Source organism: Arctopsyche grandis, chromosome 3 (assembly GCF_051622035.1).
Source record: "Arctopsyche grandis isolate Sample6627 chromosome 3, ASM5162203v2, whole genome shotgun sequence".
In the NCBI taxonomy this organism is placed as follows: domain Eukaryota; kingdom Metazoa; phylum Arthropoda; class Insecta; order Trichoptera; family Hydropsychidae; genus Arctopsyche; species Arctopsyche grandis.
This window is the reverse complement of record NC_135357.1, coordinates 16,819,478-16,833,274: the sequence shown is the minus strand read 5'-3', so window position 1 is coordinate 16,833,274 and position 13,797 is coordinate 16,819,478. Positions and strand designations below refer to the sequence as shown.

At 40.7% G+C, this 13,797-nt stretch overlaps 1 protein-coding gene across 2 annotated transcripts; it reads right to left on the bottom strand.

The window, feature by feature from the left end:
- On the bottom strand, window positions 1–13,198 carry salm (spalt major). 2 transcript variants are annotated; one of them, XM_077427860.1, is made up of 8 exons: window positions 13,042–13,198; window positions 7,613–10,615; window positions 6,381–6,514; window positions 4,490–4,597; window positions 4,267–4,402; window positions 3,888–4,105; window positions 2,122–2,301; window positions 1–711 (listed from the first exon to the last, which is right to left on the bottom strand). In XM_077427860.1, exons 1-8 carry the CDS (start codon window positions 13,118–13,120, stop codon window positions 286–288), a joined length of 4,284 nt encoding a protein of 1,427 aa, XP_077283986.1. In that variant the 5' UTR covers window positions 13,121–13,198; the 3' UTR covers window positions 1–285. The 2 variants fall into 2 exon arrangements, with proteins under 2 accessions (XP_077283986.1, XP_077283987.1); XM_077427861.1 differs by lacking the exon at window positions 3,888–4,105 and having other exon boundaries at window positions 85–711.
- Window positions 13,199–13,797: the final 599 nt, after the last annotated feature.

Genomic DNA, 13,797 nt, shown 5'->3' with positions numbered 1-13,797 from the left:
ACAACTTTATTTATATACTGACTCACCGCTAATGTACAAACTCTACGATTTGAACGATTGCACTTTTTATTATTTTATTTTTTTAATGATTTTTAATCGTAGAGACTCCGTGGAAAAATACTTTTAATTTTACAAATCACATCGAGTATATATGTATGCTGGGGGAGGGTGTGTGTATTTTTAAATGGGGGTTTTGGGATTAATTACATGGTTTTATTACTCGGTGTGAAACGATGCCACTTGTCCGAGTGTCCGATATGTGGTAAAGGCGAGGTGTGGAGGCAGTCACGCGGCGAGTCCCTCTCCTCGCGGCGGCGCCCCCAAGAGGGGCAAAGGCCCTCCGGGGGAGCCTCCCATGCGCTCGCCACCTTCAGTACTCTTGTTACGCTCATAGTGCAACTCCCAAGGAGGGCGGCCCCTTTCAGCCAACTCCATGAGGGCGGCGTCCCTCTCGGCGAGCTCACGCCGCCTCTCGTCCAGGAGGGCTGCGTCCCTCTCGTTCAGATCGCGCCTCCGCTCGTCCCCGTCCCGGTCTGGGGGCGGAGACCCCAGCGACGAAGCCTGCCGGTCGCTGAGGGGCGAAGCCGGCTGCGACAGCGGAGGTGGAGGCGGTGGGAACGGCCCAAAGCCAAGCAAGCCGGGGAACTTGCCCCCAGGAGAGGTCAACCCGTTCTGACCGCCACTCTGCTGTATCACAGATATTTCGTTCAGCTGAAAATCAAGCAAAAATACTGTAAAACTAGTCCCATTATGATGGCCCACCACCCCCGTTTCAGGGAAATGGTGCACAAAACTCTTCTTTTCCGTCTAACGGGTAGGCCTTTAGGAATGAAACGACCTTTACAAACGAACTCTTTCTCTTTTTGAATCATATATTGATAAAATAGTATAGAGTTAATACAATATATATATATATATATATATATATATATATATATATATATATATATACATATATATATATATATATATATATATATATATATATATATATATATATATATATATATATATATATATATATATATATATATATATATATATATATATATATATATATATATATATATATATATATATATATATATATATTAATATCATTTATATATGTAATATCACTTTTCTGTGTGTCTGTGTAAGATAACGCTCGCCATACTATAACATTTGATTCGACATATGTATGTATGTCACAGCTAAAACAATGCCAACAAAACATACGAATATATAATAATAACAAAATAAAAAAAACTTCTATATATACTGTTTGCTACCAATGTTTCCTCTGAGCTAATAGACGGCGCTAAGTCTCTGAGCATTTACCACCATCTATTGAAAATTTGTTTAATTGTTCAATAAATTTTTCTATCGGTATTCAAATTGACCCTTTTTCATTTCAAATTGACCCCTTTACAATGTCAATTTGAAATGAAAAAGGTTTAATTTGAAATGAAAAAGGGTCAATTTGGAATGAAAAAGGGTCAATTTGGAAAGAAAAACCTATATGTAGGTAGGTAGTTTTTACTATTTTTTTCATATTAAACAATTAAATATAATCATTAAATTAAATATATTAAGGTATTTGAAAAAAATTCAACCACGTGCGGATCGAACACAGGACCGACACATTTCTTTATTTATTTTTTTTACTTAATATGCCAACACCCATGCGATGATATTTCATTGGGTACAACACTAGTTACATATTTACATATGTATATAAAACTGCAGTTTTTATTTTGTATAAATACAAAGAATCATCAAGTAATTTTTCAGTCTGACGAATTGGAAAGAATGTGTATGAGACTGGATTTTAACAAATAAGCGAAATAAGCACAAGCTTTCATTTCCGGATATACCACGTACCATGGAAAGATAGTCTCGGTGTTGTCAAAAGCTGATCAATGCTTACCCAGATGAGCGTTCACTTTCTCAATTGAAGTACCTACATATGTATGTATATAAAATCTACTAATAGATGCAACCTCTACTATGTATATAAGTAAATGTGTTACTTAAGATCGGTTTCTAAGGATCTGATGAAAAACTTGTATGAACATATGTAATCTGAACGTCGTTTCCATTGTCTTTATGGATAAAATCTGCTTGACATGTCTTGCTTACCTTCTGTTGCATGCCGTTAAGGAATGGGGCCGGCAGATACGGGTAGAAGAGATCGGGACGTCGCTGCAGGAAGTCCGAGTCCTGGGGGCTGAGAGGAAGTGGACGCGGAGGAAGCTCCAGGGACATGCGGCGTCCGCGTCGCGACGCCCCGTTCGACCACATGTGTGTACCCATATGTACCTGAAATGTTCAGACATGATTGAAATTACACCACTCGACACATTCTATTTTACAAGTGTGTATTTTATAATGTTAGCGATGCGATGTGAATAAAAAAAAAGTAAAAAAAAAAAAAATGATTGCTTGAGGACTTAGATGTTAGGATGTGAGTGAAGCGAATGGCGAAGCGTTAGTAAATAGCAATTCGATTAGATGTTGAGGGACTCACCGACTAGCAATTAAAAGATTGCGCCGTATCGATATTTTTTGCAATTTGACAAAATTTTACATCTATTATATCCGTACATCAAATGGTACTGTCATAAGGATCAAAATAAAATAAAATAATATAATTTGTGACTATTTTTTTTTAATATAAACATTTTTTTGCTTCTATAATTATCTACAAACACATGGACGTACAGTCCTTTATCAGACGAGCGTATTTTTAAAAGCTTTTTTCTCATACGAATGACTAAAAAAAAATTCACATATATATTTTAAGCTGTATCTTTTTATTTATTTAAATATTTAAACATTGCGATTTTATAGCTCATTGTGTCGTAAGTTTTCCACGTGATTTTACTAATTGTGCTTTTGTTTTATTTTAGGTACTTATTGGTTATACGGGCGCATACGAGCATCGAGTATAAACACGCACACTAACATACAAAAACACAGCAGTTACATGAATGTCCTCTAGGCGTCGCAAACAGTAATAGTAAAGTGACAGTACGCAACCAGTGAATGACATTACATCGAACAGTATCAATAAAAATCCCAAATAATTTTACTGCACACATTTATTATATGTCTATGAATTTCACTTATGTAGACACCAGTGGTGTGCCGTGGAAATTTTTCTATTTTTGTCGCACAGTATTTTTACGTGTGCGCCTAATACTATTGTATCGTTCTCGCGCACATGTAAGTAAGGCTGTGAGACAAAAACAGGGAGATTTCCACGGCTCGCCACTGATAGACACATAGGCGGATCCAAGGGGGGGTGCCATGGATGACATGCCCCCCCCCTCTTGGAAAAATCTAATTTAATATATATATATATATATATATATATATATATATATATATATATATATATATATATATATATATATATATATATATATATACATACATATACGTGTTTTAATTATTCCAAATCTTAAATCCAGTTTTAAGTACTTATCAAACAATAATACAAGTCCTTAAAACGTGTGGCTTTTAAGAAGATATGTTTTTATGTATTATATTTTCAATTTGAATGCCCACCCTTGATTATTTCCTGGGTCCGCTAGTGGGTATACACCTAGAGACTATTCATGTAACTGCCGCGTATTCGCATGTGTTAGTGTAAGCGTGTATACTCGATGCTCGGATGCGCCCGTATAACCGATAAGTACCTTATTTTACAGTAATTTTTCGCGTGCAGAATTTTAAAATGATAAATATGGTGAAATTTGTTTCGTGTCTATTCGCGATCAAACTGTCAGATAGAGAGATATGAAAGCGGGCGAATAGTTTGAAGATTGGAAAAAAATATCGAGAATCGTCGAACACAATCTTTTGATGTAGGAATTGATTGCCAAATCGGGGGCTTTGCGTACCTTGAGGTTGCCTTTGGTGGTGAAGGCTTTTTGGCACACGGAGCACCGGAACGGTTTGTCGCCGGTGTGGGTGCGCATGTGAATCTGCAACGCCGAGCTGGACGAGAAGTTCTTGCGGCAGACGCCGCACAGGTGCTTCGTGGAGAGGGGCGGAGCACCTGGCGGGGGGCCCGCAGCGAGGGGCGGAGGCGCGTGCGGCGCTCCCAGCGGGGGGCCGTCTGCAATGCACACACACAGGGCGGTAGTGTTATTGGCTCACCGAGGCTCAAACCACAGTCGCCCCCGTAAAACGAGAAAGCGTTTCAGCCGCGGATGACGGGTTAAAGAAGCACAATGTCGACAATGTTAGGGGTTTTTCCACCAACGTGGGAATACTCACTGGATGGCCTCTTCGGCAGCGGCAGGTCAGGGTCAGGGGGCGCGCGCTTCGGCGGCGGCTCTGGGGGCTCCGAGTCGCCCCCTTCGGACGACACGTCGCGAATCTTGTGGGTCAGCATGTGCTGCTTCATGTTGCCCTGCGACAGACAACAACCAAGCCGGTCAGTGCTTACCTAAAGTGTGTATGGGAAAAATGTGCCGGCCGGCAAGGACTGTACCCTTACCGGGAATGAGAACGGGCTCCAATGGTTCAAAGCAGTGGCTGACTGCGGCTTGGAGGGGCGTCTTTGGGCACTGCTTCGCCCCTGGCACAAGCAGCCGCCGCCACTGCTCTGAAACCAGGAAAAACAACAAGAGGTTATCGACAACTGCAGTCATTTACATTGTCGAAACAGGGGCGTAACTACCAGTGTTCAACGCACGACTACGATCAAAAACGCACCCGGCTTTCTATCTATACGTACACACAAAGCTCCTTCAATCTAAAACGCTCCCAGATCAGATGCTCCACCTAGGCAGCTTCATCCCGACTTTTAATTCACCACTTTTAAGTACGGGTGGTGTAAGACCAGTGCCTTGAGATGAGACACTGCAGGAAGGGAAGGTTCTGAGAGCTAAATGTGTCGGGATGAATTGTAGGTTTACTTTTTGTTTAGACCACATACGAAAAGAAGAAATTTATGCCAACACAAATCATCCCATGGGGTTTGTATTTTATTCAGTTAAATTAATGCTCGTTTAAGAAATTTAATTCCGTGGGTAGCGTTTTGAATTGAAGATCTACAATGAAATATATACATGTCGATGTAAACTTAAGCAATAATTTAAACACGTTATGCTTTAAGTTTATTTTTCAGTAGCAGTTGCAGGGGCGTTATTTGGCAGGGACCCTTTCTACATTTGCCCAGAATTATCCATTTCCTTTGGTGAAACATTATGAATTTTAACGAAATCGATGATTCATTACTACATTTAATCATTTAGAACGCTTTGAAAGGTATAAATACTATGTCGTACTTTTCCTGAAAAAAGTATTTTGAAATATTTTCAAATATATTTCGTTTTGTTGAATGGCTTGCTTTAAAAGATATTTGTAGAACTCGTTTATCCTACGAAAAATATGTTAAAAAGTACTACCTTTTATTTTAATATTGCTTATTTCAGAAACGAATGTGCAATTTGAAAATTTTTGTGAAGCTCATATATGTAAGTATTCGGTAAATATCAAAGATCAGAATTGCTTATCCTGCAAGTTAAAACACGTGCATCCTTTTATCAATATTATAAGCTTATTGACGAGTCTTCGTATTTATTCGTTTAATTTTTGAAGATATTATAACCCTTAACCGTAGAAAGACAACAATCTTCAAACTGATCAAAACTTTTGCCCCTGGAAAAAGCTGAAATGACGCCCCTGAGTAGTTGCCAAGTTTTGAGACTTTCATGATCTTGTATATTATTGTCGAGGTTCTATGTACATACGATAGGTAATTTTATTAAATGTTCGATATTAATGCTGGTTTAATTTAACGATCGGCGTCCATAAAACGAGAATAACCAGATCGGCCGATAGTTGAGACTAATTTTATGACCGAATATGAGGCAAACGAGACGGTCTTCAGAAGTCGGTTGATTAACATTGCAACGACAATCGAGCGTCTGCTTCGGCGGCTGTAATGAGCCGCAGACGCGTCATTAGAAGAAGCGAGAACGCATAAATCGAATCTATTTTCGGGCAGAGGGCACTACAATAGGCGTAGAAAGAAACGAAGACGAAAGCCAGAGCGATCGACAGCGATCTGCTATTTTGGGTCTATCAAAAAATCTCGACGAACTCGTATCGCATCTCCGAAACGAGATGAAGTCGCTCCGAATGTGCATGTGTACGTACATTCGTAGAACAATATTGCAAACGGAATCGACTCTGTGTCTAAATTCGAATTTATGCCCAGTTTTATAAGCGATTCACGTAGGAAAATCATTGGTTGGAGACGTTCAATTCTTAGTGCAAGATTTATAGACATCATTATGTGCCGTTGTTTTTAGACATTTATTGCATCTTTTTTTATAACATTAAACGACCATTTTATGACTTTTTTGTTCACTAAAGTATACCTTCGTGGAGAAGCCTCTGTCGCAGACGGTGCATTTGAACGGCCTCTCTTTGGTGTGGCTGCGATAGTGGATCTCGAGAGCGGAATGGCAAGCGAATGTCTTGTAGCAAATGTTACACGTCGTGTTACCCCTCACTGTGGAGAAAAGAAAATTAAGAAAATCCTTGTAAAAAATTGCCTTTTTATATAATAAAACGATTAGGACGATAAATTCAAATTCTATCTACGTAAGCAGTTTTCTGCATGGATGCATCGTGCGCGCGAGCAACGATGCAGAAAATAACATTGCAATTTGCAATAAACGCATCGTTTTGTAACTATTTATTCATATACAAAAAAAGCTTTTTTTTAATAATAAACTATCGCGTATTTTATTAATTGAATGATTCAATCACTCGTTGCGTCTCGCTTTATCAAAATTTCAAACAAATTATGCAATGCGATGGCGGATCATAATTAATTTTCAATTGCACAAAATATAATCGGTATTTATTTCAATTTATAAAATGATTCACGCTCAATTAAATATGATCAAGGAGGTCTTTTGTAGAAAAAAATCAGTCTAGGAATATTACACGATCAATTTTATATAAAGCGGTGCCTTCAAATGACCTCTCATTTTCATTAAGAAAAATTGTTTAAATTAGTGATTTGTCTCATGAGAAAATCCGCCACTGCGATTATAATTAAACTACAGCGTCTTATAAAACTCTAGAAGTCATTAAACTTGTATAATATTTAGCTCTAACTATACAGATTACAGTTAAGTACGTAGTAGTGTGCATATATGTAGGTAAATTGAATAGAGCGTGTACTCATATCAAAAGTATAAAAAGTAAAATTTTTCGATAAAATACAGAAGAGACCCAAAATGAGATTTGTACTGTAAAACTGATGGTATTTGAATGCGATTGGGGTTCTGCGTAAAATCAATCAATTGATCGATGATCCTTTTTATTACCTTTGATGCGGATACACTTCCCATTGCGGCATGCACTTATAGTCTTGCACAACGGTTATCGAAATGCAGGGGATAGTTTTTACGAAGCATTAGTCAAAGGGTGGAGAAAGGGGGGCGTTTGTGTGTGGGATAGGGGGAGGGATGAGGCCTGCCCGGCGTTTCCGAGGTGTGAACCGACCCCGTCGGGTCGCGAGTTGCATGTGATGCGCTTTTGGGCCCCGCAGGCCCCGAAGAGGTCGGTTGGGGTCGGGCAGGCGCTCTCTGGGGCGTACCTGCGGGGCCCAGCGGCAGGCCTAGGGGGTTGAAAACTGCACCGCCTAGTGGGGATCTCGCCCCCGGCACCCCCAACAGCGACAGTCCAACCAGCGGAGACAGGTGCTGCCCAGGCGGTTGTTGGTGCTGCTGCTGTTGTAGTTGCTGTTGTAGTTGCTGTTGTAGTTGCTGCTGCTGCTGCTGCAAACTCGGCGACGACGGCGTCCTTATCCCTTGGGGAGAGGCCCTCTCTCTGTACGAGCTCTCCGGAGAGGTGCTCACGTTCGAGGGGGGATGCTGTGACGCCATCGTCGTGATCGTCCTCACTTGGTTCTCCAAAGCAGCCAACGAAGCCGTAAATGTAGGCATCGTCGACTCTCCAGACTCCCCCAAGTCTAAATGGCCCGAATCTTCGTCGTAGTCGTCCTGCTCCATGAACTCGTCGTTACTGAAATCTCCATCTTTGGAGTCTTGGTCCGACTCTCGGAAGTTCAGAAATCCCGGCATCGGTGCCGGGAACCCTTGAGATAAAAAAGGCACCGGTCCCGATGGCAAGTCTTTGATTTCGGCCGCTTGTATCTGCTCCGGAGTGAGATCAGTCGGTTCTCCGGTGTGTAAGCGTATGTGTTGTTGCAGTACAAGAGCGTTCGTGAACTTTTTGTGACACACGGGACACTGATGCAACACTCTCATCGGCGGTTTCATCCTATGTACGCCCATGTGAGTTTTCAGGTTACCTTTTGTGGTGAAAGCTCTGCCGCATATTCTACACCTGAAAGGTCTCTCTCCTGTGTGTGTTCTGTAGTGCATTTGCAACGCGCTCTTGCAAGATAACACCCTTTGGCAGATTACGCACTGATTGGGATCTGTTAATTTGTGTTCAATGTTGTCTACTAACTGTTGAAGCTTGCTCGTTTCCGAGGTTTTCGTTACTTCTATCAAGCTTTCCCACGAGTTGTCGTTGCTTCCTGGTCTAGGCAGGAGGGAATTGTATATAATTGGGTCTTTGGTCGGGTCCATGTCGATCAATCCGGGCAGACCTGATGTGTGGAACATGGATAGGCTTCCTGAGGATGCGCTACTTGGTGGGGATGCGTTGGGGAGGAAGGGAATGGGCACGCGATGCCCGGTCGGTATCGAAAAGGGTCCCGTTACCGATGATGTCTTACTTGATAGGTTTTCCGGTTGGTCCGGATCGTGCTTCTCGTTCGGACTGTCCTGTCCCTGCATGTCCTCGCTGCTGTATTTGGAGTCCATGCTGCATTCGTCGTACGGAGACGGCGACGGATATCTCTCCTGTTCGCGGTCCACGTCTGGCGATTCGCGGTCCGTATCCGGTTCCTGCTTCGGCGTGACTCTTTCGCTGTCGTCGAAACTGCGGTCACGGATGTGCTCTTCCTCAGAAGGCTCCTTCTTGAAGCGCTCCTCTGACGGTATTCTCAAGGGGCTGTGCGAGGGCGCCGGCTTGCTCAGATCTGCCGGCAGGTCTTGCTCGTCGCGCAGTGAAAACAGGGGATGTAGAGGCGTGGGTTTGTCGGAGAGCGTCCGTGGTGGTAGGGGTCGGTACATGGGGAGTGCGGCCGGGAACGACGGAGCCCCCGCCGGAAAAGGCGAAGCCCCCGCCGAATACGGAAGCGGGTGTGTGGGCATGCCGGGCATCGGCCCTGGAGACAACTGGGCTAAAAGAGGAGGATGGTATTTATCTAAGTGTTCGGGGATAGGGTTCGGGTTCATCTTAACGTGCGGGAACTTGGCCGTGTGCCGTTGGAAATGCACTTTCAGGTTACCCTTGGTGGTGAAGCGGGAACCGCACACGTTACACTTAAAGGGGCGTTCACCTGTGTGCGAGCGGATGTGAATCTGCAGGGCAGAATCGCTGCCAAACACCTTGCCGCAGTAGCGGCATCTGTGCTTGAAGAACGGCTCGTTGCGACCTCCGGATTTTCCATCGTACGGTGACATCTTTCCAGACTTCCGGAAAGCCAGTTCGTCAGCGAGGTTGTTCGCCAGCAGCCCTTGCGACGCGTTATCAAGCACTTCTTGCGCCCGCTTCTGCAGCATCTCGAGAGTGTTGGGTTCATTTAACGAAGGCGGATCATTGTTCGTGATGATTGTAGACGCCAACGCTGACGATATAGAACTGTAAGGTATATGATTATGGAGCATCGGAGGAGAGGGTGTTGGTGGCTTAGGAATAGATATCAACTCCTGCTTGACAGGGGGTTGGCTGAGGGGTTGGCTGTGGGGTTGGCTATGGGGTTGGCTGTGGGGTTGACTGTGGGTGGGTGGGACGGGTTGAGAGGCTGGAAGAGTCACGGGGGGCGGCTCAAATCGGACGGGTGTGGGTTCGCGGGTCGGTATTTGCGTCTTGGGTGGTGATGGCGTGGGTAATCTGGGAATGGGTATTCTTGGGGGTGCTGTGGGTACACGAGCTTCGACCGCTGGCGGTGTTACGGGACCGCTCTCATTTGGTCGATTCAATGATAGTTGATTCTGCAGCTGTTGTATCAGTTGCAGTTGAAACACTTGCTGATGTTGCAGGGTAAATAGGGTGCTTTGAAGCACAGCAAGTTCTTGAAGGGCCGCCTCGTTGTCGGAGTTGTTGGCCATCGTTGTGGCGGCGAATTGCGCCACCGCCACTTTTGTGTTTTGGAGAGCTTCGAGGGTAACGTGGCTCGCTGCTGGGAATGGGAATGGGAGTTGCGGGATGAGCGGGGTGCCCGCTTCGCTCTCCTCGAGGCTGTTGTTATTCTCTGCGTCCTGTCGATGGCGACGAACTTGCTCCAACCGTTTGCCACCAACTTCACTGCTAGCCTCTCCATCGCCATCACCCTCAGGTTCATCCATGTCTTCGTCTCCTGATACGACCATGTCCTCGGGGTCGGAGGGCATGGGTTCCTCACCCATACTGTCGACAAGGGGTTGCTCGTCGCACTCTTGAGGCACCTGGTGCTGCATGTAGCCGGGCAATTCGATATTCGATCTGACCAATTCTTCTTCAGACCCAGAGCCGGAACTCTCTCCTAAACAAATAATTATTTTTTAGAATGCATAATAAAATTTCAAGTCAAACCATTTCTTAAACATTAATTAAATATTGATAGAAATAATTGTTACGTAATTGTTATAGTAATGAACAGTAAATAAGGTCACCTATTGAAACTTATCCATGTTCAAAACCCATTAAAAAAAATACATCAAAAATTATTCCCTTTTTTTTAAATAAAACAATAAAATATATTTATTTAAATAAATGTGAATATTTAATTTAAAGAATTGAAAATAGTTAGTAAAAATATTAAAATTTAGTATTTATTTAAAATTCAAAAGTTTTGCTATTGGATCATAGATGGCGCTATCCGCGTTATCTAAAAAAGCCCCATTCTCTATACATCAATTGTTTTTAATGTTATCTCAACGCAAAATCAAATAGAAAAAAACCACACACACAAACACGATTTAGTGAAAAAAAATATGTAAGTTCACATTTGACAAGATTTCGAATGAATTCAAGACGTATCATCATTTATTTTATAATTGATAAATTACAACTTTCAGATTAATGGCACGGCTAGTTACTTACATATGTATTATATATGTATGTACATTTTCACTTTAGTTTGTCACTATATATTATATGCTTACGTTAAACGCAATACTAATAAAATAGCTATCAATTGTAAAAACTTAGTATTCAAAGTAAAACCCGTGACTTCAATTTCTCATACATATGTACATATATAGTTGCGTTAAGTAAAGTACTTTGGATTAAAATTTTTTCGCTGTGAGTATATTCTTATCGTCCTAATATTTCATGATACAAAATTTTACATACGTGTTTATCGAAAATTTTGGTCGAGATGGTATCGATTTATTTGTATTCCTATTATCATGCAGATTTTATTACTCGACGGCTTATTTTGTATTTGATTTATTCTTATTAGGCCGACAGCAAATATGTTGAATATATTAAATATTTCGTTATTATAATAAATTTGAGCGGATAATATTTTTGTTTTCGTTGATACTGCGTTCCTATTTTTATACACAGATAAAAACAAACTTATCAAATTTATTAATTTAGCAAATCTTCATAAAGTTTTATCCCAAAATTATACACAAACGAATAACGAGAATTTAAATTTCACACATTTCGACATTTTTACTATAGACAATATTCTAAAAATAGAAAACATTTTTTTTAAATCAACAAACACCATACAAATATTTTCCGGGTTTAAGTATTTCGATTTTAGAACTGTACAAAATCACATTTTAAGAACACGTTTTATGACAAAAGTTTTTTAGGTGAAATATTATGCCTATTGGCTACACACTTTTGTGAAAAATTATTATTAGACTGAACGGTTTTTTATTTTATTTTATATTAAAACACATGTTTCACGGTTTACAATCACGCCAAATTTTATTATAAAATCACTCATTTTTATTTTATTTTACTTGGATGTTTATATTTTTATTACTTTAAAAGTTAAACAAATAGATTTGAGCACTTTACGTTTCACATTAAGACGTCATTTTTTATATCTCTTATTTGTAACATCACTCATTTTTATTTTTATTTATTTAGACGTTTATTTTTTTATTACTTTAAAACATAATTAACCACTTTTAAAACACACGAACAAACTTTCAATATGTCCATAACTACCTAGACGTAGCTAGCAAAACTATGCGATTAATCAGTATATAACTTAGAAATTATTGCAAAACGCACCTAGGAATTGTTTAAAACACACTCAGAAATTGTTTAAAACGCACTTCGGAATTGTCTAAAACGCACTTAGAAATTGTCCAAGAATTTAATTCAATAAAATTAGAGTATCGACAATCAAATCGCACTTTTAAAAACAACACTTAAGAAATTTAGAATATTTTTACCACTTGCAATGCACGTACTTTTCAATTCGATGTTTTCACATCAATATAACGGACACTTTTGAATCAAAAATCACAAAATTCGAACACATAATAAAACACAAAATTTATCTTTCGAAAAAAAATCAATCATTCAAACAGTTACGAAAAAGAGCAGTAGTATGAAATTAAACACGAATTCATTTGTTTTCATATTAAATTAAATTAATTCAAATCGAATTTATTTGAATATTTATCGTCAGCCAATCAGAAACGAATTTGACAACAGCCAATCAGAAACACACACACAACGAACAAAATATATTATAGGCGAAAAAAAAAACAATTGAAACTGATTTGAACGCGAAAATTCCGATGCACTTTTATAACTTGAATTTAATCAAACACACTTTGAAGCTTTTTATTATTATAGATATATATGAAAAGTACACGTACGACAGTTTAGATAGACGGGTTGTTTTATTTGAATTTTCCTTCCGGTGGGGGGTGTTTTATGCGTTTATTATTATTGTGATGATATATTATTATAGTGGAGTGGAGTTGCGGCTACCTCTGGGATGCGGACGATGCTTATCTCTGCCGCTGGCCCTGAACTGAATGCCATACTTGATGGTGCCGAACTGGATCATGTTTGCAGAGTTTGGGAGAATGTGGCGTGGCTCATGTCGAGATGAGAGCACACGTGGCGCGCGCTGGACGACCAACTCGCGACTGCCGGTCGGTGGCGGAGCGGCGGGTGCGGAGGGAGGGAGGGGGCGGGAAGGGGGGGGGAGGGAGGGGATGACACGGAGGAGGGATGAAGAGGCGGAGGGGACCCCCTCTCTTTCCACTGCCGAGGGCGGAGCATAATTCCACATTTCATAACCAATCAAATTGTGCAGCGACAGCGACAACACACCGGTAATTACGCGCGCACACACATATTCTACATATTATATTATACCTACGTATATATACGGACAAATACAATATTTACGTGCGCGCTTAGAACATCCCCAGTTTCCGTTCATGTTTCACAACTGTGCTATTTCGTCCGCCTGCGTTTCATTTGAGTGTGTGTGTGTTGAAGATTTTTTCGGTAATGTGTGCATTTTTATTTACTGAGGTTTAACAACAACGTCGAATATGTGCACTCCCGAAAGATGACTGTCAAATCTAATTTATTTATTTATTTATTTTTTACATATATACCAGGAAGGCACCTTCTTGGTCAATCACAAACATTGCAGCATTTTTTTTTATTATACTAGTATAAAATAATGAAGAGAAAATACGTTTTCAATACATTTCAATTTTGGTACTTGTT